Source organism: Carcharodon carcharias, chromosome 15 (assembly GCF_017639515.1).
Source record: "Carcharodon carcharias isolate sCarCar2 chromosome 15, sCarCar2.pri, whole genome shotgun sequence".
Classification (NCBI taxonomy): domain Eukaryota; kingdom Metazoa; phylum Chordata; class Chondrichthyes; order Lamniformes; family Lamnidae; genus Carcharodon; species Carcharodon carcharias.
This window is the reverse complement of record NC_054481.1, coordinates 113,980,165-114,005,820: the sequence shown is the minus strand read 5'-3', so window position 1 is coordinate 114,005,820 and position 25,656 is coordinate 113,980,165. Positions and strand designations below refer to the sequence as shown.

General features: G+C 43.8%; 1 protein-coding gene across 4 annotated transcripts in view; it reads right to left on the bottom strand.

The window, feature by feature from the left end:
* Positions 1-968: 968 nt before the first annotated feature.
* kcnab2a (potassium voltage-gated channel subfamily A regulatory beta subunit 2a) overlaps positions 969-25,656 on the bottom strand; it is a 306,240-nt gene continuing 281,552 nt past the window's right edge. For all 4 annotated transcript variants that reach the window (XM_041207162.1, XM_041207163.1, XM_041207161.1 and 1 more), the window contains 5 exons: positions 23,071-23,191; positions 17,502-17,596; positions 16,792-16,912; positions 6,725-6,813; positions 969-2,234 (listed from right to left, as the gene is read on the bottom strand). In XM_041207162.1, the coding sequence (XP_041063096.1) occupies positions 2,145-2,234; positions 6,725-6,813; positions 16,792-16,912; positions 17,502-17,596; positions 23,071-23,191 (516 nt within the window). In that variant the 3' untranslated portion in view covers positions 969-2,144. The remainder of the gene's footprint in view (positions 2,235-6,724; positions 6,814-16,791; positions 16,913-17,501; positions 17,597-23,070; positions 23,192-25,656) is intronic.

Here is a 25,656-nt window from a genome sequence, read left to right as displayed (position 1 = left end):
GTGGCTTCCAATACACGCAAACGTGCACACTGCGAGGCCAGCTGACAATCTTAAATTGGTTGTCAGTGTAATTCTTACCACACAGGAAGTTGTGATATGGAATGCACTACCTGAGAATAGGAGGGGTGGGGGTTGTGGGGGAAGCAGATTCAATAGTAACATTCAAAAGAGAATTGAATAAGTACTTTTAGAAAAAAAAATACAGGCTTATGGTTAAAGAGCAGAAAAGTGAAATTAAATGGATAGCTCCACCAAAGAGCTGGCATAGGCACAAAGTACTGAATGGCCTCCTTATATGCTGTATCATTACATTATTATATACTCCAGCAAAGTGACAATGCCTCAGTAAAGAAAGGCTTAAGGAGTGAATGGGGGAAAAAATCCCAGAACTTCTTGTGGTCGCAGTGGTTTTAAATTGTTTTAGGAATTAGACCCAGTGATGTCCTTCCCTAAAGATTCTGCAAAATAAACAAGCAATAATTGAAGTAGGAATTGAGGGTAAAAACAGAAGAAGAAGAAAAATTGAATGGGTAGATTAACATTGAGATGTGGACTGAGAAGCTGGAAGAAAACCAGAGGAGAAGCAAGACAATGTCAATGGCCCCCACTAAGGCATACAAATGAACGAAGCAAAATGTCTTTAATGATTTAAAATTTAAGGGCAATTTCAGCTATCATTCTGGAAGTGATCCGGTAGGACTGCACTGGCCTCCTGAAGGGTTAAGCTGCATTGCTGGATGGAATTGGCAAAGGACACCCTAACTCCCCAGTCCTTGCATTGCCTTAAGAACCATTAGTTGATCCAGAGCAAATGAACAACATGGCTAAAAGTAAAATACGTATTTAGAGTCCGGGTTACAACTCTCATATCTTCATTTGAAGTGAATTTACAATGAATGGCAGGGACATTTGTTTTTTTGAGTAAATGTGGCAGCTATTTTACACAAGAAAAACTCCAAACAACAGAATTAAACAACCAGTTAATGTGTGTGCTTTATTGGTGTATATTCATGCCCACTTGGCTGAGGGAGGAATGTTGGTTAAAGTGCCAGGAGAATTCCCTACTCCTCTTCGAATAGTGCCACTGGATATTTAAATAATTGGATTCAAAAGGACTCAAGCATGCTATAAAAGTGCAACAGTTCTTTGAATGTCCAAACCCCAATCTATCCAATATCAATCTCTTTATTGTAATATGATCTTTTCAAAACAGCCCATGGATTCATAGCATTTACATGATCAGCAGCATATACATACACACAGATCCTGATTATAATAGATTCATGCATAGATCAGTCAAGAGCCACTGCTCATTTAAAATCTACAGTCCTATAAGTTGTTGGCAAGTAAAACCAAACTCTGTTTCCTGTAATAGTAATCACATTGTTACTGTCACATATATACAGCCGGTTGTCAGGACACAATGCTCAATAGTGCCTCAAGTTTATGCTATTTTGTTAACTTTTTAATATTTTCTAATCAGTATCTCTGACACTTTAATAGATGTGGGCATCAGAGATGGCTTCTGAAAGGTCACCGAGCCTGTGGCCCATATTTATATATATATATATATGTGCATATATATATATTTATATATATATATAATTGCATGTATAGAACATATACACAAGTGTGCAGATCTGGAACCCCACATCACTTATTTTTTTGGGGGGGGGAAACCCTGGTTGATTTGATTTCCTAGGAAGCAATTAGATTACAGTCAAATCTGTTAGATGCAGGTTCCAGCAGAGTGCCATACTATATACTCATGATCAAAAGACTCAGTATCCAGCAGTTAAAATAACGGATGCAACACGTTTTTCATCACAGGAGAAACCAGCCAAATCTGATGTTAAATTTAATCCCACACGAGTTGTAACTCAGTGATATTTTTGCATTAAGGAAAGAAAAAAAGTTAAAAAAAAAATTAGCAAAGATAACAGGCAGCCCACTGAACCAGCTGTGCTTTGCCAGCACTGGTTTGTGGTATATTTTTTCTTGTTTGATCCTTTTCCGTAGCATCAGGAACTTGAAGTTGAATTCCTTCGTCAGAAGCATACTGGTATTAACTTCAGTTACAGCTCGAGCAGGCAAAGAAGATTACTTTTGTAATGATAACAGTCCAGGCCTATTGGAATCCCTCATTAGGATCGATAATCCTTTTTGCTGAATGGCTTGTTTCCCAGGATACCATCGATCTCATGCACAATTGATGAGGATAACTTGGGAAGTACCTGGGAGGAAAGAATAAGATAACAGTATTGGATTTCATTTTACTCCAAAGCTTTTGCAATCATATTGAGACTGCACTCATTCTTATTTTGTCTAAATTTGGTGCTTATTGAGGTTTTGGTGTTGGGGAATCAAAACTGTTTTGTTTTAGGCATCCATTATCAGCCCTCCTTCAATGCAAGAAAACCAATATTTGAACTAACATATTGTAACAAAGCTCAGTGAGTTCATCTAGTGAGTAGCAGAATAACACAGACCAAGAAAGTGTCCTGCCTATGTTGAGTTACCCAATCTCAAGCATGCTACACAGTCTGCACTCCGGGGAAAATGATCCAGCAAACCCGGTTGTAAGTGTGCAGATGTGAATGTTGGGTAAAGACAAGAATTGGGGTGGCTGTTATTGAATAGTTTACTGTTTTGCAATATTGATGTTTGTGCATGAAGAAAGGCTATTTAAGTGAGACACCAGGGGGCAACCAGTACCAATAGAATTGTATCCTAGCAAGGAGGCAGCAGCAGTAAAACTGCCTCTAGCATGGAGGCACCACCGATAGGGAAAGCAGATCAGGGCGAGGTGAGAAATGGGGAAAAAAAACAAGGAATAAAAACAACACCAAATACAGCAACTGTTGGAAAGGAGAAAAATTTGAGGAAAATGACAAAGAATTGGGTGTTCTAATAATGGGTGACACTTGAAGCTGTAACCATGCCTGGTCTTCAGATAACAGGCTGACTTGCTGTTATTTGAATTGACAAGCTGTGCTAGCGATGGGAAAATTGACACCAATTCATTCAGTATGCCTGGTGTCCATCACCACACAATCAGTCTGCGTCTCTTTCACAAATGCCACTATACAATATATATTCGCTACTTGTATCTATGTGAGCTTTTCATAAGATCATATGATAAATAGGAGCCGAAGCAGGCCATTTCGCTCATTGAGCTTGTTCCGTTATTCAATAAGACCATGGCAGATCTGATTGTGGCCTTACCTCCACTTTCCTGCTGGTGATCCCCCATTCCCCTCAACCCCCATAACCCTTAACTCCCTTGGCGATCAAAAATCTAACTCAGCCGTGAATGTATTCAATGACCCAGCCTCCTCTGTTCTCTGTGGAAGAGAATTTCAGAGACTAATGACCCTCAGAAAGAAGAAATTCCACCTCATCTCTCTCTATCTTAAATGGGAGACCTCTTATTTTTAAACCGTGTCCTCTAGTTCTAGATTCGGCCATGAGGGGAAACATGCTCTCAGTATCTACCCCATCAAGCCCCCTCAGAATCTTACTTTTCAATAAGATCACCTCTCATTCTTCTGAACGCCAATGAGTATAGGCCCAACCGGCTCAACCTTTCATCATATGATAACCCCTTTATCCCAGGAATCAAGTGAACCTTCTCTAAACTGCTTCCAAAATCCCTCCAAAACTGAGACCATAAAAACGGGACCAAAACTGTCCAAAGTTCTCTAGATGTAGTCTCACCAATGCCATGTAGATCTGTAGCAAGGCCTCCCCAATTTTATACTCCATCCCCCTTGCAATGAAAGCCAACATTCCATTTACCTTCCTAATTACTTGCTGCATCTGCATATTAACTTTTTGTGATTCATGTACAAGGACTCCCGGATCCCTCTGTACTGCAGCATTCCACAGTCTTGCTCCATTTAATTAATATCCTGTTTTTCTATTCTTCCTGCTGAAGTGGATAACCTGCATTTTTCCATATTATACTCCATCTGCCAATTTTTGTCCACTCACTTAACCCATCCATATCCCTTTGCAGACTCTATGTATCCTCCTCACAACTTGCTTTCCTACCTATTTTTGTATCATCAGCAAATCTGGCTACAATACAATCTATTCCTTCATCTAAATCATTAATATAGATCGTAAATAGTTGAGGCCCCAGCAATGATCCCTGCAGCACTCCGCTAGTTACACTTTGCCAATCTGAAAATGACCCATTTAACCCAACTCTGTTTCCTGTTCATTAGCCAACGTTTTATCCATGCTAATATCACCCTGCAACACCATGAGCTCTTATCTTGTGCCGTAGTAACCTTTTATGTGGCACCTTATCGATTTCCTTTTGAAAATTCAAGTACAGTACATCTCCAGGTTCCCCTTTATTTACCTTGTTTGTTACATCCTCAAAGAACTCTAATAAATTTGTCAAACACAATTTCCCTTTCATAAAACCATATTGATTCGCCTGATTATATTATGATTTTTAAAAATGTCTTGCTACACTGTCAAAAATGATTTCTAGCATTTTCTCAATGACAGATGTTAGACTAACTGGCCTATAATTTCCTGCTTTTTGCCTCTGTTCTTTCTTGAATACTGGTGTTACATTTGCAGTTTTCCAATCTGTTGCGGCCTTACCAGAATCTAGGTCATTTTGGATGATTATAACTAATGTATCCACTATCTCTGCAGCCACTTCCTTTAAGACAGACCATCAGATCCAGGGGATTTGTCACCCTTTAGTCCCACTAGTTTTCCTAGTGCTTTTTCTCTAGTAACCGTTATAAGTTCCTCCCTTCCTTTTGCCTCTGATTTTCTACTATTCTTGGGGTGTTTTCTGTGTCTTCTACAGTGAAGACCGATACAAAATACTTGTTCAAAGTCTTTGCCATTTCCTGTTTCCCCTTATTAATTCCCCAGTCCCACCCTATAGGGTACCAAGTCTCACTTTAGCTACTCTCTTCCTTATTATATAACTTGTAGAAGTTGTTACTGTCTGTTTTTATATTTCTTGCCAGTTTTCTCTCATGTTCCAATTTCTCTCTTTTATTTTTTTAGTCATCCTATGCTGGTTTCTAAAATCTTCCCTATCTTCTGGGCTACTACTAATCTTTGCAGCATTGTACATCCTTTCTTTTAATTTGATACCATTCTTAACTTCCTTAGTTAGCCATGGATGGTGCATCCTTCTCATAGCATCCTTCTTTCTCAATGGAAAATATCACTGTTGAGAGTTATGGAATATTTCCTTAAATGTTTGCAACTGCTTCTCTACTGTCTTACCTGTTAACCTATTTTCCCATTACACTTTTGCCAACTTGGCTTTCATACCCGTGTAGTTGCCATTATTTAAATTTAAGACACTAGTTTCAGACCCAAATTTCTCACCCTCAAGCTGAATGTGAAATTGCAGCACGTTATGATGACTCTTACCTAGAGGATTCTCTACTATTAGGCCATTAATTAATCCGGTCTCAATAAGAGGCCTAAAATAGCTTATTCCCAGTTGGTTCCAGAACGTTTGTCCTAAGAAACTGTCCCGAAAACACCCCATGAAATCATCCTCCAGGCTACTTCTGCCAATTTGATTTGTCCAATTTATATCAAGATTAAAATCTCATGATTACAGTACCATTCATACAAGCCCCTATTACTTCTTTATTTAGACTCTGTCCTACATTATAATTACTACCAGGAGGCCTATAAACTACTCTCACCAATGACTTCTTTCCTTTGCTATTTCCTATCCACATTTTGATCCTCTGAACCAAGATCATTTCTCACTACTGTACTCTCATCCTTTATTAACAGAGCCACCCCACCAACTTTTCCTTTCTTCCTGTCTCTTGAATATTCAGCTCCCAGTCATCGTCATTTTGCAACCATGTCTACATAATGGCTTTCTTATCATAATCATTTATTTCTATTTGTGCTATCAATTCAACCATCTTGTTACGAATGCTGTGTGCATTCAGATAAAGAGCCCTTAATTCTATCTTTTTACTATATTTCCTTACTCTGATCTTATTTGCTGGTGCACTCTTGCGTTTATGCTCTGTCCCTTCCTGTCACACTCTGATTATCAATACCTGCATTGTTATCTGCACTATTCCCTTGTCCTTTCTCTTTAAGTTTCTAAATCTCCCCTCACATGAATCCTCCCCTCTGTCTGTTTAGTTTAAAGCCCTAGTTATACAATTCACCAGTACAATGGCTCCAGTGCAGTTCAGGTGAAGGCTATTCCAAAGGTATAGCTCCCTCTTTCCCCAGTACTGGGTCGGTGCCACTGATCGAAATCCTTCCCCCCCCCCTCCCATACCAGTCACTGAGCCATGCATTCAACTCTTGGATCTTATTTACCGTATGCCAATTTGCTCGTGGCTCAGGTAGTAATCCTGAGATTACCACCTTTGCGGTTGTGCTTTTTAATTTGGTACCTGGCTGCTCATATTCTCTAAGCAGAATTTCTTTCTTAATCCTACCTATTTTGTTGATACCCGAGTGGACTACAACAGCTAGATCATTCCTCTCCCACGTCAAGTTCCTTTCCATCCTGAGGAGATGTCATTAACCTTGGCATGGGCAGGCAACACAGCCTTCTGGACTCATGCTCTCGGCTGCAGAGTACAGAATCTATTTACATGTAGGGAACGGAGATCTTGCTTGACAGCCAAAAGCAAGGCATATAAACTGCTGGTGTGTTTGAGGCCAACAGCTGCTTGACTCAAGATGTGACACTGACCTGTATTGCTCCGATGTTTTCCAAAAGTTGCTCAGTGTTGGAAGCTCCTACTAGCACGGAACTAACTCCCTCATTCCTTAAACACCAGGCTGCAAGAAGAACACAAGATTATTAGACTATGAATACTGCACATGCTTTTATCTTGATAAATCATAGGCAGAAGCATTTTATGCCAGTTCCACCTAAAAGCATTAAGGGAGTGAGGTTCATGCCTTCAATGTTCTTTGAAATATGAGACACTGATCTCAAGAACAGCTGTCTGAAATAAAGGAAAACATGAGTCTCTTCCTATTAACATCTCAAATCATTAGTGGCACATGGGTAAATTAAAATGGGAAGCCTGTCAACTTTGTCTGATCAGCACTGTCCAGCATCACTGAGAAATACCTTATATTGTCCTCTTTCTCAAGGGTCTAAGGGTACCTTCCAGTTGCCAATCTTTTTAATATCTTCTTCTCAGTCATATTTATGATTTCCACCAAGACGTGGAGTGAATTTTTTAGCGCAGTTTAAAGTAAGTCTTTTTGGGTACTGTTGAACCCACACAGTCCTTGATGGTTTAGAGCCCGAGCAAATCAACTGCTCCCAGGGCTCAGCTGGGCACTCAGTGCCAGAAACCTCTGGTGTTTCCTCTGTGTAAGACTTCTGCACAGCAGTATGGATAAGCATGAAAGCTTGTGGTGGGGCAGGGAAATTGAATATGAATCTTGAAAATTAATACAGCAAGTCCTCACTTTAATAAATATAAAAACAAAAAAACTGCGGATGCTGGAAATCCAAAACAAAAACAGAATTACCTGGAAAAACTCAGCAGTTCTGGCAGCATCGGCGGAGAAGAAAAGAGTTGACGTTTCGAGTCCTCATGACCCTTCGACAGAACTTGCGTTCGAGTCCAAGAAAGAGTTGAAATATAAGCTGGTTTAAGGTGTGTGTGTGGGGGGCGGAGAGATAGAGAGACAAAGAGGTGGAGGGGGGGTGGTGGGGGGGTGTGGTTGTAGGGACAAACAAGCAGTGATAGAAGCAGATCATCAAAAGATGTCAACGACAATAGTACAATAGAACACATAGGTGTTAAAATTAAAGTTGGTGATTTTATCTAAACGAATGTGCTAATTAAGAATGGATGGTAGGGCACTCAAGGTATAGCTCTACTGGTTTTTTTTTATATATAATGGAAATAGGTGGAAAAGATTTTCCTTTTCCCACCTATTTCCATTATATATAAAAAAAAACCCACTAGAGCTATACCTTGAGTGCCCTACCATCCATTCTTAATTAGCACATTCGTTTAGATAATATCACCAACTTTACTTTTAACACCTATGTGTTCTATTGTACTATTGTCGTTGACATCTTTTGATGATCTGCTTCTATCACTGCTTGTTTGTCCCTACAACCACACCCCCCCACCACCCCCCCCTCCACCTCTTTGTCTCTCTATCTCTCCGCCCCCCACACACACACCTTAAACCAGCTTATATTTCAACTCTTTCTTGGACTCGAACGCAAGTTCTGTCGAAGGGTCATGAGGACTCGAAACGTCAACTCTTTTCTTCTCCGCCGATGCTGCCAGACCTGCTGAGTTTTTCCAGGTAATTCTGTTTTTGTTTAAGTCCTCACTTTAAGTTGCTCTGTTTTAAGTCATTTCGATTTAAATGGGGCTGGTACTCGTGCTTAGTGACGTGCATTTGAAATAATGTCATTTTGTGCTGTGTGAGATTTGGCCAGAACGTTCCCGTTGGCGTGTGGGGGTGCACACTGACCTGTAAAATGATGCATGATGACGTTGGGCAAGCGTCCTGACGTCACTGCGCGCCATCGCGACATTTAGATGGGCGGGCATGAGATGTTCTCCGATGTGCGCCTGCCATCAATTATTCACGTAGTTAAAGCCCTTGAGGCAGCGATTGGCTGCAATTTTTCGGGACCCGTGCCATCTTCAGGACAGGTGGGTAGGAAATATTTGTATAAACCTCATCCACGGGTGGGATAAGAAGGGTGAGTGGGATCGCAAATATTATCTGTCAGATATTTAATTGTGAAAGTTATTGATTCTTGCTTGTGTGAGCAGGAATATTTCAAAACTCATACCAGCTGCTTGGACAGGAGTAAAAGCCTTCAGGTCAGGACTCTACAGTAAAGATCATTTTTGGGGCCTGCAGCTTTTAGGAAGCCTTCCCTTAGCCTGGGAATGGGAGTAGTGCTCTCCACTGGAGGCGCCTCCTTTGAGGAAGAAGGGAGGGCCAGAAGGGGGATGAGGCCAGGAGTCCACATTCGGCTTCCAGGGGAGCCACCTTTGGGAGGAGAAGCGCAGGCACAAGGGGCGCAGGGCCAACAGAAAGTCCAAGGCAGAAGGGGCCGCAGAAGACGCCACTATCCTGCTGCCAGGGTATACAGGCAGCAAAACAGCTACCTCAATATGTCTGAGGTGCAGTGCCGAAGGAGACTCCGTCTCTCAAGGGAGAATGTCACCTCCATCCGTCAGATGATCTGCGCCAACTGTGTGGGTGGGCACCCCATGCCAGTGGTGCTAACGATCACAGCTGCCCTCAACTTCTATGCCTCCGGCTCTTTCCAGGGGTTGGTGGGTGATCTTTGCCGAGTCTCCCAATTGTGTCAAGCAGGTGACAGAAGCTCTGTTCAGGCGTGCACTGACTTTCATCCACTACTGCTGAGACGAGGCCAGCCAGACACAGCGAGCCAGAGACTTTGCAGCAATTGCTGGCTTCCCCCGCGTCCAGGGTGCAATCAACTGCACACGTGTGGCCATCAAGGCGCCAGCAGGTGAGCCTGGTGCCTTCGTCAACAGGAAGGGATTCCACTCCTTGAATGTGCAGAGAGTGCGAGATCACAAGCTGTGCAAGGTACCCAGGCAGCTCCCACTATGCTTATAGACTCAGACACTCCCAGGTGCTGAGGCTCTTCAGTGCTCCAGCCCGTCTGGCTGGATGGCTGCTGGGTGACAAGAGCTATCCCCTCAAAAGGTGGCTCATGACGCCTCTCCGCTATCCAAGAACAGAAGCTGAGCAGCAGTACAATAGGAGCTAGGGCACCACAAAGGCTGTGGTGGAGAGAACCATCGGTCTTCTCAAGATGTGCTTCCAATGCCTGGACTGTTTAGGAGGCGCACTGCAATACCCCCCAGATTGTGTGTTGCTGAAAGTTGTTGCATGCTGCGCTCTCCACAATCTGGCACTGGAAAGGGGCGATGCAGTGGACGAGGAAGACGTAGACGCAGTTGCTCTGGATGCACACGTTGAGTCCAACAATGAGTCCGAGGAAAAGCATGCACAGGAGAACACTGAATGGGTAGACGCTGACTGGGGCATACTCCAGGGAGGCGGGGACACCCGGGAGGCTTTAATCCAAAGAACCTTCTGCTAGCCCAACGCAGATGGACCTTCAACACACGCCAGAGCTGCAGGCTCCATACTCGATACCTGAGTGTGAAATCTGCTTGGATAAGAACATTAACTAACACCTTTGTCAATAAAGCTCAATGTCAAACAATTCACTCATAACATCATTGGTTCCCGTCCACCTGCAGAAGTAAGGAATCCTGAGGCATGGCAACATATCAAATTTATTGAGATAAGAAACAACTTCAGAAACCAAAAAAAAAGTGCTGCACATCGCACCAAGTCTTCAATGAACTACTATGGGCCAGCGTAAAAGCACCAGTGAGAAAAACGTGGTGTGCCTAAAGTGCCTTAAATTTACGCTGATGGGTGCTACGTCTAGGTGCTGTCCCCTCGCTGGCACTGGCATCTGAGACAGCCTGCTCACTGTGCTGTCCTGTTGGCCCCGATGACCTTGGCAGCCATCCGCTGGCCTGTGGAGTCTTTGATGGCCCCACGTGGGAGGGAGTGGTCAGTTCCACAGCTGGCATCTCCCCAGTTGCTGCAGCCTCATTGGATACAACGGTCACTGACAGAGGGGAGGAGGAGCTGCTGCCCTCATCTGGAGTACCCTGAGAAGAGCCCGCAGAGACGATGGGCAACTGCTATGACGTGAGGTCGCTTCGGACCTCTCTGCTCACCATAGCTGGATGGGCACCGAGCTGGGAAACTTGGCGCCCAAACCATCTCCCACATGGGCAATGGCCAGCTGAATTCAATGCCGCTGTGAGGGCTTGCAGGCCCAAGCACAACCCCAGGAGGCCTTGATTGTTCTCCCGGAGGAGCCTATCCATGAGATTCGCTGCTCTCTCCATGGAGGAAGCATGGCGCTCCGCGTGGATTCCTCCAGCACAGGCACCATGCCATGCATAGCCTCATGTATCTCCGCCAGATTGTCCCGCATACTCTGCTGCAATTCCAGCGTTTGCTGCCTCATGGACTACTTGAGGCACATCAGCAGCCACCAACTGAGCATGTACCTTGTCCCCAGCAGTACTCCGTCTGCTGGCACCCTGGGCACTCTCTGTCTCTGCCTGCACCTCAAGCGAGTGTGAAGTGCCCTCACTGCCGTGCCCTGGGACACTAGCCAAAGATCTAATTCCCACTGAGGTGCTGGTATCTGCGCTGGTGCCTGCCTGGCAGAGATGGTGTGATTTCCTCTGGGCCCTCAGGTGTGAGAAGTGGCCCCTCTGCCTCCTCCTCCTGGCCCTTCTCTGGTGATGCTGAAAGGAAGAACAAGGCCATTTGATTAGTTACGGTGCAGACAATGTCAGTTTGCATGCCTGTTCCCCGGATCATTATGCGCTCAACCTTCCATAATCAATGGTCAATCCATGTTGCAAACTTCAATCACTGAGCATTCAGCAGTGCCAAGGCTTTTGGGACACACACGGTGACCTGAGTGCTTGGCAAACATGCCTTTCCGTGGCACCCCAGCCTCACCACCACCGGGGGACCTGGGCGCATGGTGCCTCTCCAGATGCATTGCCTGCTGTTCAAAAGGTGTCAGGATCGCCAACTGGGCCTGGCCTCCGCCAGTTCGCATCCGCTCTGCGGAACCATGTGTGGTCTTCTCCTGAAAAGGACAGAAGATCATTTACTAATCCAGCCTCTACCTGGATTCCCATTGCATCCCTGCCAACCCAACCAGGGTGGGACATTGCAGGGCTCCAGTTCTTTGTTATCCCGCAGCTGCTGCACGCTCATGCAAAGAAGCCAGGGCTGATGCCCCCCCCTTGCCCAAATGCTGCCTCCTTCACGTGTGGCACCACGAATGTAACCATATTAAGCAAGGAGGCACAAGCACGTGGAGCACAAAGGCCAGCAGATGGATTGGTGCCACACCACCAGGAAGCTCCCCTCCCAGCATGTTAGCACCCTGACTTTGACATGCTTCCCAGTTCCAGCACCATGCCTAGGTGCAGATTCTTGAGTTTCACCCCCATTCTACACTGAGTGTCAATGTCACACATGCTGCAGGTGCAGGACCCATCCTAGCTCAACCCTCTCAGGGTGATTTAGGCATGGGCAATATCTGCTGGCCCACCCAGCGAGGGATGCATGCCGTGAAGGATTCAATGCTGTTACTGTACTCAGAGTTGCTGCGGGGTGGGGGTGGGGGGGGGGGGGGGGGGCTGTGTGTGTGTGTGTGTGTGTGTGTGTGTGGGGGGGAAAGGGTGATGTCTGCATTAAGTGACCTCAGCCAACATGGTACTCACCCTTCTTCAGCGCAGAAGGTCGGTCGTTGAATCTTTTATGGCACTGGACCCATGTGCGTCACAGCACATCATGGGAGCTCACACTCTCGGCCACCTCCTCCCACGCACGTTTGGTCAGGTGGGGAGGCCTCCGCATCCCGTCCCTCGGAAGCAGGCCCTCCTGCCGTGCTGCCACCTCCTCCAGGAGGGCAACTAGGCACTCTCCAAGAAACGAGAGGCACACTGCCCTGCTGCCCTGCCCTCCGGTCTGGCCTGCCTCGTTGGCCTCCCTCCGGACTTGCATGCTGTGCTCCTCTGCCGGCCATTGTGAGCAGACTTGCAAAGGCTGCCAGGCTTTCATTTAAACAGGCTGCCGGGTTGCCACTGGACCCAGTGATCTGTACACGCCCGCTGTGGTCCGCCTGCTCCCGCTATCCTCCGAAGTCGAGAAATACACTGGGCGGACCTTAATTGTGTAAAATGGCGGCGAGGACCCGATCGCAGGTAGTGATCAGGCCCACGCCCGCTCAGCCTGCCCGACATGGGGAACATTCTCCCCCCATAGGGTCGCATGACCCAAATGGTGCCATTTTGGAACAGCTTTCCTTGCTCCCCAATCCCCTTGCTGGCCAACCCTCCCGCTTGCCACATCTTCAGTTTGCAGCTTACCACTGTGACCCTAAATCTCAAAGCTGCTCTCACTCCCCACAGCATGGGTTCAGGAGAGGGAAGCAGCGAGTAGGAGAGGTGGCCAGTTGGGAGACTCAGCGAGTGGGCTGGTCGGCCAGTGGGGGGACCAGCAAGTGGGAGCGTCGGGGAGCATGATTGGCAGTGAACTAAAGGGCGGGGCAGGGGAGGTGAGGAGCTGAAGGGGCAGCGAATGGGAGTGAGTGCGAGTAGAAAAGTTAGCATATTTCTTTCATATTTTAACATTATTTTGTTTTTAAAGTTATTTTGTTTACAAATGTAGTAATTTACCAATATGCAGTATTTAAACTTACAGGGTATAAGGTTTTAATTTTTTTCTGATGGGAAAGATCTGGCAGAACCTAACAAACTTTTACATTGCTTGTAATGGGAAATCTGATTCGCTTGACATTGTTTCATTTAAAGTTGCATTTTCAGGAATGCAACTAAAACATTAAGCAAGGAATTACTGTATGGAGTTTCTGTACTTTATTTTAATAAGAAAGAATTGTATTCACTAAAAATTTTGCTTTTGGCAGTGAGTTTCAATTACAGAGTCACTTTGTATTGGAGTAGATATTTTGGTTCTCAGACGAATATTTGATACGCTCATATAAAGCCCTTTTCTGTGCAATGTGTATCTGTCAATCATCTTATATAGAAAAGAAGAATTTGGTATGAGTGCATTAAGTGTTGTATAAGAACAGTGGCAATTGTAATAATTACCCTGAGAAGGGAGGGACACAGAAACAATTATTCATCTGCACAGGCATTTCTCTCAGCCCATGAATTCCCTCCAAAATCTGGGGTTTGGTTCCCAATAATCATTTATGTTTAACATTATAATATTCTATTATGGTTACTTTTCTACCATTTTACGGCTAATGATTTTAATGTATCATTACAATTTCTACAAATAAAAACTGTGATTCATTTCTTTTCTACTCTCAATTAGAAGTATTAACAGCTGTACACAGCCTAAACTTTGAAGGAAAACAATAATACCTGGAAAAACTCAGCAGGTCTGGCAGCATCTGTGGAGAAGAGCACAGTTAACGTTTCGAGTCCGCATGACTCTTCAAAAGAACTAAGGAAAAATAGAAAAAGGGTGAAATATAAGTTGGTTTAAGGGGGGTGGGGGGTGGGACAAGAAGAGCTGGATAGAGGCCCAGTGATAGGTGGAGATAACCAAAGGTAGAGATAAAACAATGGATGGAAATACATTTAAAAATAATGGAAATAGGTGGGAAAAGAAAAATCTATATAAATTATTGGAAAAAACAAAAAGGAAGGGGGAAAATCGGAAAGGGGGTGGTGATGGAGGAGAGAGTTCATGATCTAAAATTGTTGAACTGTGGCGGCATTCCGTAGGGATCGTTCCCTCCGTGATACCCTGGTCCACTCCTCCATCACTCCCTACACCTCAACCCCCTCCCATGGCACCTTCCCATGCAACCGCAGAAGGTGCAACACCTGCCCCTTCACTTCCCCTCTCCTCACCGTCCAAGGGCCCAAACACTTATTTCAAGTGAAGCAGCATTTCACTTGCACTTCCCTCAATTTAATCTACTGCATTCGTTGCTCTCAATGCAGTTTCCTCTACATTGGAGAGACCAAATGCAGACTGGGTAACCGCTTTGCAGAACACCTTCGGGCTGTCTGCAAGTATTACCCAGACGTCCCTGTCGCTTGCCATTTCAACACTCCACCCTGCTCTCATGCCCACAGGTGCTCGACTTGCTGCATTGTTCCAGTGAAGCTCATCGCAAACTGGAGGAACAGCACCTCTCATCTTCCGACTAGGCACTTTACAGCCTTCCGGACTGAATATTGAGTTCAACAATTTTAGATCATGAACTCTCCCCTCCATCCCCACCCACTTTCTGATTTTCCCCCTCCTTTTTGTTTTTTCCAATAATTTATATAGATTTTTCTTTTCTCACCTATTTCCATTATTTTTAAATGTATTTCCATCCAATGTTTTATCTCTACCTTTTAGCCTTTTTCGATTCCTTCACCCCACCCCATTCCCACTAGGGCTATCTGTACCTTGCTCGTCCTGCTTTCTACCCTTAATTAGCACATTCCTTTAGATAATATCATCACCTTCAACACCTCTTTGTCCTTTTGTCTGTGACAGCTTTTGGTTATTTCCACCTATCACTGGCCCTCTATCCAGGTCTTCTTGTCCTACCCCCCTTAAACCAGCTTATATTTCATCCCTTTTCTATTTTTCCTTAGTTCTGTTGAAGGGTCATGCGGACTTGAAAGGTTAACTGTGTTCTTCTCCACCGATGCTGCCAGACCTGCTGAGTTTTTCCAGGTATTTTTGTTTTTGTTTTGGATTTCCAGCATCCGCAGTTTTTTGCTTTTATCTAAACTTTAAAGGCTTTATCATAGAACACAATAATCCTTTAAATTAAAATGTATGGAAGAAAACACAAATATATTAGAACTAATAGTTTTAGGTCTGGGTTGCATTTTAAAATTTAAGAACACCAGTACAGCAAGGGCAGTTTTAAATATTCTTTGGCCACTGCCCAAAACTTGTACCATATTCCACCCTGGTCAGTCTTGGGCTGAACCAGACTGTTGGAAGTCTCAGCAACATACTTGACCTCATATTCTCTGATCACATAAGTGCCTATTTCTGCTTCCTTAACATCACCCTCCTCTGCCTTGCCTGAGCCTATCTGCCATCGAAGCTCGCATTCGAACCACTGTCACATTCAGTTATTCCAGTGATCTTCTGGCTGGCCTCTCATCCTCACACTCTAAATTTCATCTCACTCCAAACTGCTGCCTCTATCCTATTCCGCATCAAGTTTCACTCACACATCATTCTTCATTCTTCTCTTCAATAACCTATGTTGGCTTCCAGCTCCTAAAATCTCAAATTTTAAATTCTCAGCCTCATTCTTAAATATTTTCACTGCTTACCGCTATTCCTATGAACTCTTCATTCCTTTGACTTGGGCCTCTTCTATTTACTCTCTTTTCTTTGCCCCACCACTGGAACCATGTCTTCAGCTGATTAAACCCCATGTTCTGAAATTGCATCCATAAACCTATCTGCTCTTAACCCAATCATATTAGGATAGATAAGGGGAGTGGGTCGAATTGATCTGACACTTGAGGTGAGAACATGGATTTTTATCTTAATTTGGACTGAACTTCAAATGTGAAAGAGTACTGCTCTAACACAGTTTTCCAGCTCAGCGAAAGGATTAGCATCTCATTCTAAGTTTGATTTTAACCTAACATCTTGCAAGTGAAAGGACTGCAACAACTACTTAATTGAGCATTGATTTCACCAAACGGCAGCGGTTCAAGAAGGCAGCTCACCAAAACCTTCTCAAGAGGAATTAGGGATGGCCAATAAATGCTGGCCTGGCCAGCGATGCCACATCCCATAAATGAATAAAAAAAAAACAGAAGCTTGCTAAAAATTCTTGCAATTATGATGAATACTACAAGAGTAATTAGTGAAAGCTGCATTCCAAGGGGGAGCCTCATCCACCATCAGTGCATGATGGAAACCAGAATGGGTTGTGCTTAACTTTATAACCATTAATGTAAGTGGTTGGAAATTCAACCATGGTGTGCCTACATTTCCTCACCTGTGCTTCCGAAAGGTGACCCCAGGTGAATAAATGAAACTGCGTGTCACAGAACTTTTACAGTGTGGTGTCAGAAAGTTATAAAGGAAGAGTTGTAGCTCCAGTCTGCTGTCAAGCAAACTCATTTTTCTCTCATTTCCAGTCAGCGATATTTAAAATCTTACCTATTGCTAGCTGAGGGAGGGTGCAGCTCAGTCGCTCCGCAATACCCTGTAGCTCTTTCAGTTTTCCTTGCTGTCGCCTGCCTTCCTCAGTCAGAATCTTATCCTTCAACCACTGGTAACCCTGTAATTATATGACAACTCAGTTCATGTTTATTCTCAAAGGTGGCTAAAGAGTTGGAGTTGGGAAGCCAGTTCATCCACAATAGCAGTCAGAACTTCAGGTCGTTACCACAATCACACCCTCTCTGAATGGGGTGAAGTTGTTATATTGTACACGGTGAGGATGAATTCAGCATCGTTACCCTAGCAACAGTCACAGAATTTCAAACATTTCAAACTGGTTGATAAAACTTTATATTGGTGTGCAGATAACATAGATGATAATGTAGTGGTCTAATCTAAGTGACTGCAGTTGTCCAACTCTTTATGTTAATTTTCCTTGTCTTGAAATGTAACTAATTTTCATCTGAAAAGTTGCTTTAGTGATGAAGAAAAACACAATAAACGTCTTCTCACCCAACACATAAAGCACAATAGTTTATCAATATCAAAATAAACTGAATATAGATAAGGATGGTCTTACATTCCATGCCAATTTTATCTTGTGTATCTGTCAGGGCAGCATTAAGAGCATTAAAATTGGTTTAAACCTTAAGATGATAGTAATGAAATGGAATCTGGCAATGAATTTAAGGTTTTGTTTACCGTACCTTTAAGGAAGCTCTAGAGTAAGGAGGAACCCCTGCGTCATACTTTCCAGAAATAATGCCACAGGCCAAAGGGGACCACGTCATTGCACCAACGCCTTCAACAAAGAATAGAGTAATAGAAGTAGACAAGTTAGTACATGCACTTGTGGCACTTCAGTAATGCACTGGAAACAAATGCTGCTGCCTGGGAAAGCAGCCACCAGTAATCTCATGCAGATTTAGAACTAGGGTAGCAAATGGGATTTCCCACCCTTTTAGTTTCAGCTGAACAAAATGAACAAAAAAACTTCCCAAATTCACTTACAGCAGCTCTTTCAAAATCCCATCCATCTAGCCTTTGACCCTCCACTCACCACATCATTTCTGCAGCTATTGATCTGCTCAACTACAACCTCACCTTCACCTTTGATGCCATTGTTTCCATTAAAAACATTACTTTATCTGACTGTTCCTCTGGTATGGCCCTCATCTCTGCTCCCTTAAGTCCAAGGAAATAGAGGCTTGAACAGATTTGGCAGAAAACTGGTTTAATGACTCACTGCCAGATCTGGCTGGATCACATGAAGCATTATCAGATTCTGATCATCTGCCAAAGGTACCCACTCTTCCAGGAGCATCCTGGAATGCAAAGATAACTCCCAGCTTCTTTTCTGTACTCCAAACACCCTTCCTAAAGCTTCTCCTGACTCTACCACTTTCACCTCCAACACATGCAGGGGGCTCATGGACTTCTTTGTTACTAAGACTGAGGGCATCTATTCAGCTGCTTCTGCCACTTCCCAGCCCACTGGCCTGAATGCACATCAATCTCTATTTTCTGTCCTCAATGCCCTCTCCAAGCTCATCTCGTCTATGAGACCCACCTCCTGTTCCCCCTTGACTCTATTTTCCCACTGAACTGCTAACCACCTAACTTCTCTTTCTGACTCCCAATAACTTTTACTGTTAATGGTTCTCTCTTCAGGTATTATGCCTCTCCTTCAAATCTGCCGTTATAATCCTTCTCCTCAAAAAACCAATTCCAGACTTACAAACTAGCGCCGCATCTTCAACCGCCTTTTCCTCTCCAAAGTTTCTGAACAGGTTGTCGCCTCCCAAATCTGTGCCCATCTTTCCTCAAGCTCCATGTCTGAATCCCTCTAATCAAGTTTCCACCTCTGCGCTGGACCAAAACAACTCTTATCAAAGTTACAGATGACATCCTATGTGACAAAGGTAAGCTATGCCCCCTTGACCTGTCTGCAACTTTTGATTCAGATGACCACACCATCTTCCTTCAGTGCCTATACACTATTGCCCAGCTGGGTGGGACTGCAAAACCCTGGCTCCACTCTCATCAATCTAATCATAGCCAGTTAATCACCTGCAATGGCTTCGCTTCCTGATTGCATACTGTTACCTCTGATGTTTTCCAAGGGTCTATCCTTGGCCCCCTTCTATTTCTCATTTACATGATGTCCCTCGTCACATCATCTGAAAATACAGCATCAAATTCCATATGTATGCTGATGACACGCACCTCTGCCTCTAAATTGTCACACTGATTTGACGAGATCCAGTACACAATGTGCAGAAATTCCCTCTCATTAAATATTGGGAAGACCAAAGCTATTGTCTTTTGGTCCTCATAAATCCATTCCCTAACCATCGACTCCATGAGGCTGAACCAGGCTGCTTGCAACATTGGTGTTATGTTTGATCTTGAGACGAGCACCCGTCCACATATCCAAGCTATCACTAAGATCGCTTATTTCCACCTCTGCAACATGGTCTGGCTCTGCCCCAACCTCAGCTCATCTATAGCACTGTTACCTATAGGGCAGAATTATCCCTTTGGCGTGTGGGGGCAAGTCCTGCACGTCCACGCGTAAAATGACGCACGGTGATGTCAGGCGAGCATCCTGACATCACCACGTGCCATCGTGATATTTTGCTGGGCGGGCGTGTGATGATATCCGACATGCCATAATTAACGGGCCACTTAAGGTCCTTGAGGCGCCAATCGATACTGATTTTCAGTGCCTGTGCGATCTTCAGGTGGGTGCATGGGTGCAACGGGCAGGCGGGTAGGACACATCTGTATTAATCTCATCCACAGGTGGGACAAGAGGGCTCACTGGGCTCACAAGTGTGCACAGTCAGGCATTTATTTCTGAACGTTTTTGAAACTTGCCTGTGTGATCAGCAATACTTCAAAGTGCATACCATCTGCTTTTCCTGGCCTCTTAACCTTCAGGCCAGCACTCTGCAGTGAATAATCTTTTCTGGGCCTGCAGGTTTCAGGAAGCCTTCCCTTAGCCTGGGAATGGGAGCTGATCTGTCCACTGGAGGTAGCTCCTCTGAGGAGGAAGGGAGGGCTAGAAGGGGGAGGAAGCTAGAAGTGCACATTCAGCCTCCAGGGGAGCCACCTTTGTGAGGACAGGCACAAGCTCAAGGGGTGCAGGGCCAAGAGGTAGTGCAAGGTGGAAGGGGACGCAGAAGACACTTATACAGGCAGCGAAGCAACTACCTCAATATGTCTGAGATGCAGTGCTGAAGTAGGCTCTGTCTCTCAAGGGATTCAGTCAACTATATCTGTCAGATGATAGGGCCTGAGATCTCCACTTTGTGGGTGGACACCCCATGCCAGTGGCTCTGAAGGTCACAGCTGCCTTCAACTTCTATGCCTCTGGCTCGTTCCAGGGGTCGGTGGGTGATCTTTGTGGTGTCTCCCAATCAGCTGTGCACACTTGTGTCAAGCAGGTTACAGTCGCTCTGTTCAGGCGTGCATTGACCTTCATCCACTACTGGTGAGACCAAGCAAGCCAGGCACAGTCAGCCAGAGGCTTCACGGAGATTGCTAGCTTCCCCCGCGTCCAGGTGCAATAGACTGTACACACGTGGCCAACAAGGCACCAGCAGGTGAGCCCAATGCCTTCATCAACAGGAAGGGCTTCCACTTCATGAACGTGCAGATAGTGTGTGACCACGGCATGCAAGGTAGTTCTCACGACACCTAAATCCCAGGTGTTGGGGCTCTTCAGTGCTCCAGCCCAGCTTGATGGATAGCTGCTGGGTGACAAGGGCTATCCCCTCAGAAGGTGGCTCATGACGTCTCTCTGCCATCCAAGAACAGAAGCTGAGCAGTGGTACAATAAGTGCCATGCCTCCACAAAGGCCGTGATGGAGAGAACCATCGGTCTTCTCAAGATGCGCTTCTGATGCCTAGGCTGCTCAGGGGGCGCACTCCAATACCGCCCCCAGATCGTGTCTCGGTGATAGTGGTTGTACGCTGCGCCCTCCACAATCTTGCGCTGCAAAGGGGGGACGCAGTGGACGATGAAGACATCGACACAGTGGCTGCGGCTGTACACGATGAGTCCAGCAGTGAGTCCGAGGATGAGCATGCACAGGGAAATGCTGAGGGGGCAGACGCTGACCAACGTATACTCCAGGAAAATTACAATGACCAGGGAAATGATACTAAGCAAATTGTTGGAGCTATGGGCTGATAAGTCCCCGGGTCCTGATGGACTTCTTCCTAGTGTTTTAAAAGAAGTGACTAGTGGGATAGTTGATACATTAGTTTTAATTTCCAAAATTCAATAGATTCAGGGAAGGTTCCATTAGGTTGGAAAATAGCGAATGTAATTCCTTTACTCAAAAAGGGAGACAGAAAGCAGGAAACTACAGCTTAACAACTGTCTTATGGAAAATGTTAGAAGTTATTATCAAAGATGTTATAGCAAGGCACTTAGAAATATTCAAAGTAATCAGGCAGAGTCAACATGGTTTTGTGAAAAGGAAATCATGTTTAACTAATGTATTGGAGTTCTTTGAAGAAGATTGGAAAGTAGCAAATATAACCCCTCTATTCAAGAAGGAAGGGAAACAGAAAACAGGAAACTTTAGGCCAGTTAGTTTGATGCCTGTAGTGGGGAAGGCGTTAGAATCAATCATTAAGAAAGTTACAGCTAGGCACTTAGAAAAATTCAAGGTAGTTGGGAAGAGTCGCATGGTTTTGTGAAGGGGAAATCGTGCTTATCCAATTTATTGGAGTTCTTTGAAGGAGTAACATGCACTGTGGATTAAGCCGAGCCTGTAGATGTACTGTCCTTGGATTTCCTGAAGGTGCCGCATCAAAGGTTACTGCAGAAAATAAAAGCTCATGAGTGTTGGGGGTAACATATTGGCATGGAAAGAAGATTGGCTAGCTAGCAGGAAACAGAGAGTAGGCATAAATGGTTCATATTCTGGTCAGCAAGATGTAATGAGTGGTGTGTCATAGGGATCAGTGCTGGGGCCTCAACTTTTTACAATTTATATAAATGACTTGGATGAAGGGACCAAAGGTATGGTTTCTAAATTTGCTGATGGCACAAAGATAGGTAGGAAAGCAAGTTGTGAAGAGGACATAAGGAGTCTACAACGGGAAATAGATAGGCTAAGTGAATGGGCAAAGGTCTGGCAGATGGAGTATAATGTGGGGGAATGTGAACTTGTCCACTTTGGCATGAAAAATAAAAAAGCATATTATCTAAATGGTGACTGATTGCAGAACTCTGAGATGCAGAGGGATCTGGGTGTCCTAGTGCACGAATCACAAAAGCCCAGTATGCAGGTACAGCAAGTAATTAGGAAAGCTAATAGAATGTTACCATTTAGTGTGAGGGGAATTGATCACAAAAGTAGGGAAGTTGTGCTTCAGTTGCACAAGGCACTGGTGAGGCCACATCTGGAGTACTGTATACAGTATTGGTCTCCTTATTTAAGGAAAGATATAAATGCATTAGGAACAGTTCAGAGAAGGACTACTAGACTAATACCAGGAATGGGCATGTTGTTTAAGAGGAAAGATCGGACAGGCTAGGCTTGTATCCACTGGGGTTAAAAAGAGTGAGAAGCGACTTGATTGAAACATGGCGACTTGACTGAAACATATAAGTTCCTGAGATTTCTTGAGAGGGGAGATGTGTAGAGGATATTTCCTCTTGTGGGAGAATCCAGAACTAGGAGCCACAATTCCAAAATAAGGGTCGCCTATTTAAGACAGAGATAAGGAGAAGTTCTCTTTGAGGGTCGTGTGTCTTTGGAACTCCCTTCCTCAAAAGGCGGCGGAAGCAGAGTCTTCGTATTGTTCAGGCAGAGGTAGATAGCTTCTTGATAAGCAAGGGGGTGAAAGGTTATCAGGTGTAGGTGGGCATGTAGAGTTGAGGTTACAAACATCAGCCATGACCTTATTGAATGGCAGAGTGGGCCTGAGGGGCTTAGTGGCCTACTCCTGCTCCTAATTCATATGTCTTGGAGTTTTATAACAACAATGATGCTATACAAATACAAGGTGTTGTTGAAATGTACAGAATTGACTAAAATGTAAACTAAACATCAAAAAGCTTAAATCTATTTTTTCAGTGCCCCGAGTTTCCTGACTCCTTGCTGGGCACCTGGATAAAGTACAACAAATAGTCAAGCACCTGTGGAAATACATGCACAAGTCAGTGTTTTCAGGAATGGAGATAAATTTTGGCAATGGAAAGAAATGGTTCAAAATAGGTAATTTTTATAAGTATAAATTGGCAAAAATATTTACCAATCTTATGGAAAAGCTCTGGAAGCTGCACTTCAACTTTCTCTCTTTGGAAGAGGTGATATTCAGCTTGTTCACATATTGGGGGGATGAGGTTAAATTGTCGAGCCACTGAGTAAGCCTCCTGCAGGACAGAGTTAAAAATGACAGAATAATTTGATAGAGGTGATTTTGTAACTCACTTTGAAAGTTGGCTTATCATCAAAGCTGCTTTTCAAAAAATAGTTAAGATTTCTAACACAAAGGGTTATTTTCAGGATATGCTTTGGAGGGTACTTAACAGATTTTTTTTATAACAAATCCTGCTCACCAAAAAAATCAGTATTCAGTTGGAGTAAACCCAGGCTGCTGTTATTAAAGTACAAGAAGGAAATGGGAGCAAAGGACATAAATGGAAATTAATCAATGGTAAACCTAGAACAGTTATTAGAAATAAACTCTTGAATCAAAAATTACAGTTTACAATGATTGGGCAAACAAAGTAATAGAGGCAAAAACATTAGGATGATTCAAAATACAGCTAGGTCCCATGTTGCAAGTGTTAATGTGTGGGGGCGGGGGGTGGTGCACGGTGCATGGATAGGCTTCAAAGTGAAGGTTAATGTACTAGAGAGAGAGATAGGTTTTCGCCCTTGACTTTTCTTCTGCTCTGTCCAATTGCCAAATGCCATGGGCCATCAGGGTGACTAGACATTTATTGATGTAGTTGCCTTTGAGTTCTGTCTCATCTGCATTATACCACTTGATAATAAATTACGTTAAATATTCACGCACATTTTGCAAAGGTGACAGTCTGCATAACACTAGCACAGAAATCATTTATGGTATAGAATTGCAGCAGTCAAAAATGTACCACAGTCACTGTTATGGGAAGAAACAATGCACTATAAATCCTATGTTCTATTCCAGGGAATAAACATGTTTCAGTTCTTTCAGGCTGTCCACTTTTTAAATCTACTTTCAGGAGGTCTCAAATCTGCATCACAATCAGGGTTCACACTTGAGCAATTTAAAGGGCAGTGGTTGGTGGTTATCAGTGCCAATGAGCCTTAACATGTGGTCAAATCTGCCCCCATACCCTGAAGCTGACTCTCCAGATTTCAATCCAACTTCCCATTTCTTGTCTAAGGGAGGTCACAGGCAAAGAAGAGAAGAATATTTGCAAAAATATACCCCCAGCTGATATCTGCCTAACTTGCCATTTTTTATTTCTATGCAAATGTAGAGGATTCCCTAAACAGTTTGTGTTTTCTTTTTATTTGTTCATCACTAGCAATGCTAGAACTGTGTTCCAGTTGATTCTGCTAGTTGAATATTTACAAGTGCCCAGCCAGTGATGGTGCTGGTTTGAACTGTGTTCTAGTTGATTCTGCTAGTTGAATATTTACAAGTGCCCAGCCAGTGATGGTGCTGGTTTGAACTGTGTTCTAGTTGATTCTGCTAGTTGAATATTTACAAGCGCTCAGCCAGCGATGGTGCTGGTTTGATGGGTTACCCAAATATGAGGGAGATGAATTAAGACCAGTAGGGATACTGTTATTAACTCAGAAATACAGCAAACACAATCAGTATTTTTATTCAACAGAATAACTTGATGCAGTGAGGGAATCTGATTGGAGTGTGCAGCTTTTAAACAAGTAAAAGGAGTTGTTTTTAAAAAAAAATGACACCACCACAATACTTGAACCACAACACTTCTGTTTGGAAAAACTCTCTTCAGGAAATTAACTTACAGCCTGTTGGCTTAAAAAACATATTGGCCAATGACTCCGTTGTGAGAGAATTGGCCCATTCAGCATGAAAGAGCTGAATCTAGTTTGGGATCATGGCATCAAAAGGACATGTACCCTTAATCTCACGCTATTGTGCACTGTCATAAATTGGGCATTTCCTCTGGGCCAATCAAGTTACAGCTATTCTCTCAAGGGTTCAGGATTCAACTAAAATAGACATAAATGAGATTAAACCAAAAGATTTTTTTGGCTACATTTTTATTAATAGCTGCCTCTTGACCATTAAAATTTAAACTATTTCCCACATCACTCCTGCTTTTAGTGTCAAGCCCATACATTTGCTGTTGATCATAGGCATAGGGGAGACAGGAATGCACTTGCAAAGCAGAGAACATCAGAAAGGCACATTGAAAAATACTAAAAGAAAGACATGCAAGAGAATAATTGTCTCTGAAAGAAAATACACACTAGGATGTTTACACAGTAGAAAACACGATTTGAAAATCGGAAAGTTTAATAATATTTATTCAGTTACACTGGTTAAAAATAAGAAAAAAACTGGTAAAAGATCCTTTGGAAGTCAAATACAAAAATATATGAATGTAGGTCACTGAAGGTGCACAGAGGGATCACAGCACTATTTTAAAACGCACCATCCTAAGTGATGAATGCTCTACTTTTCTCTACTGCAAACTGTAGGGCAAATTTAAAGGTTTCAACAAGTCTCTAGTTGAATCTTTGAATGATTTCTAGCGAGGTTTTGGAATACCTTTTAGATAATGTAATAATGAACAGATGTGGAAATTGTAACGATGAGGATTATAATTAGGACTGCACATTTCACATGGCCTGGGTT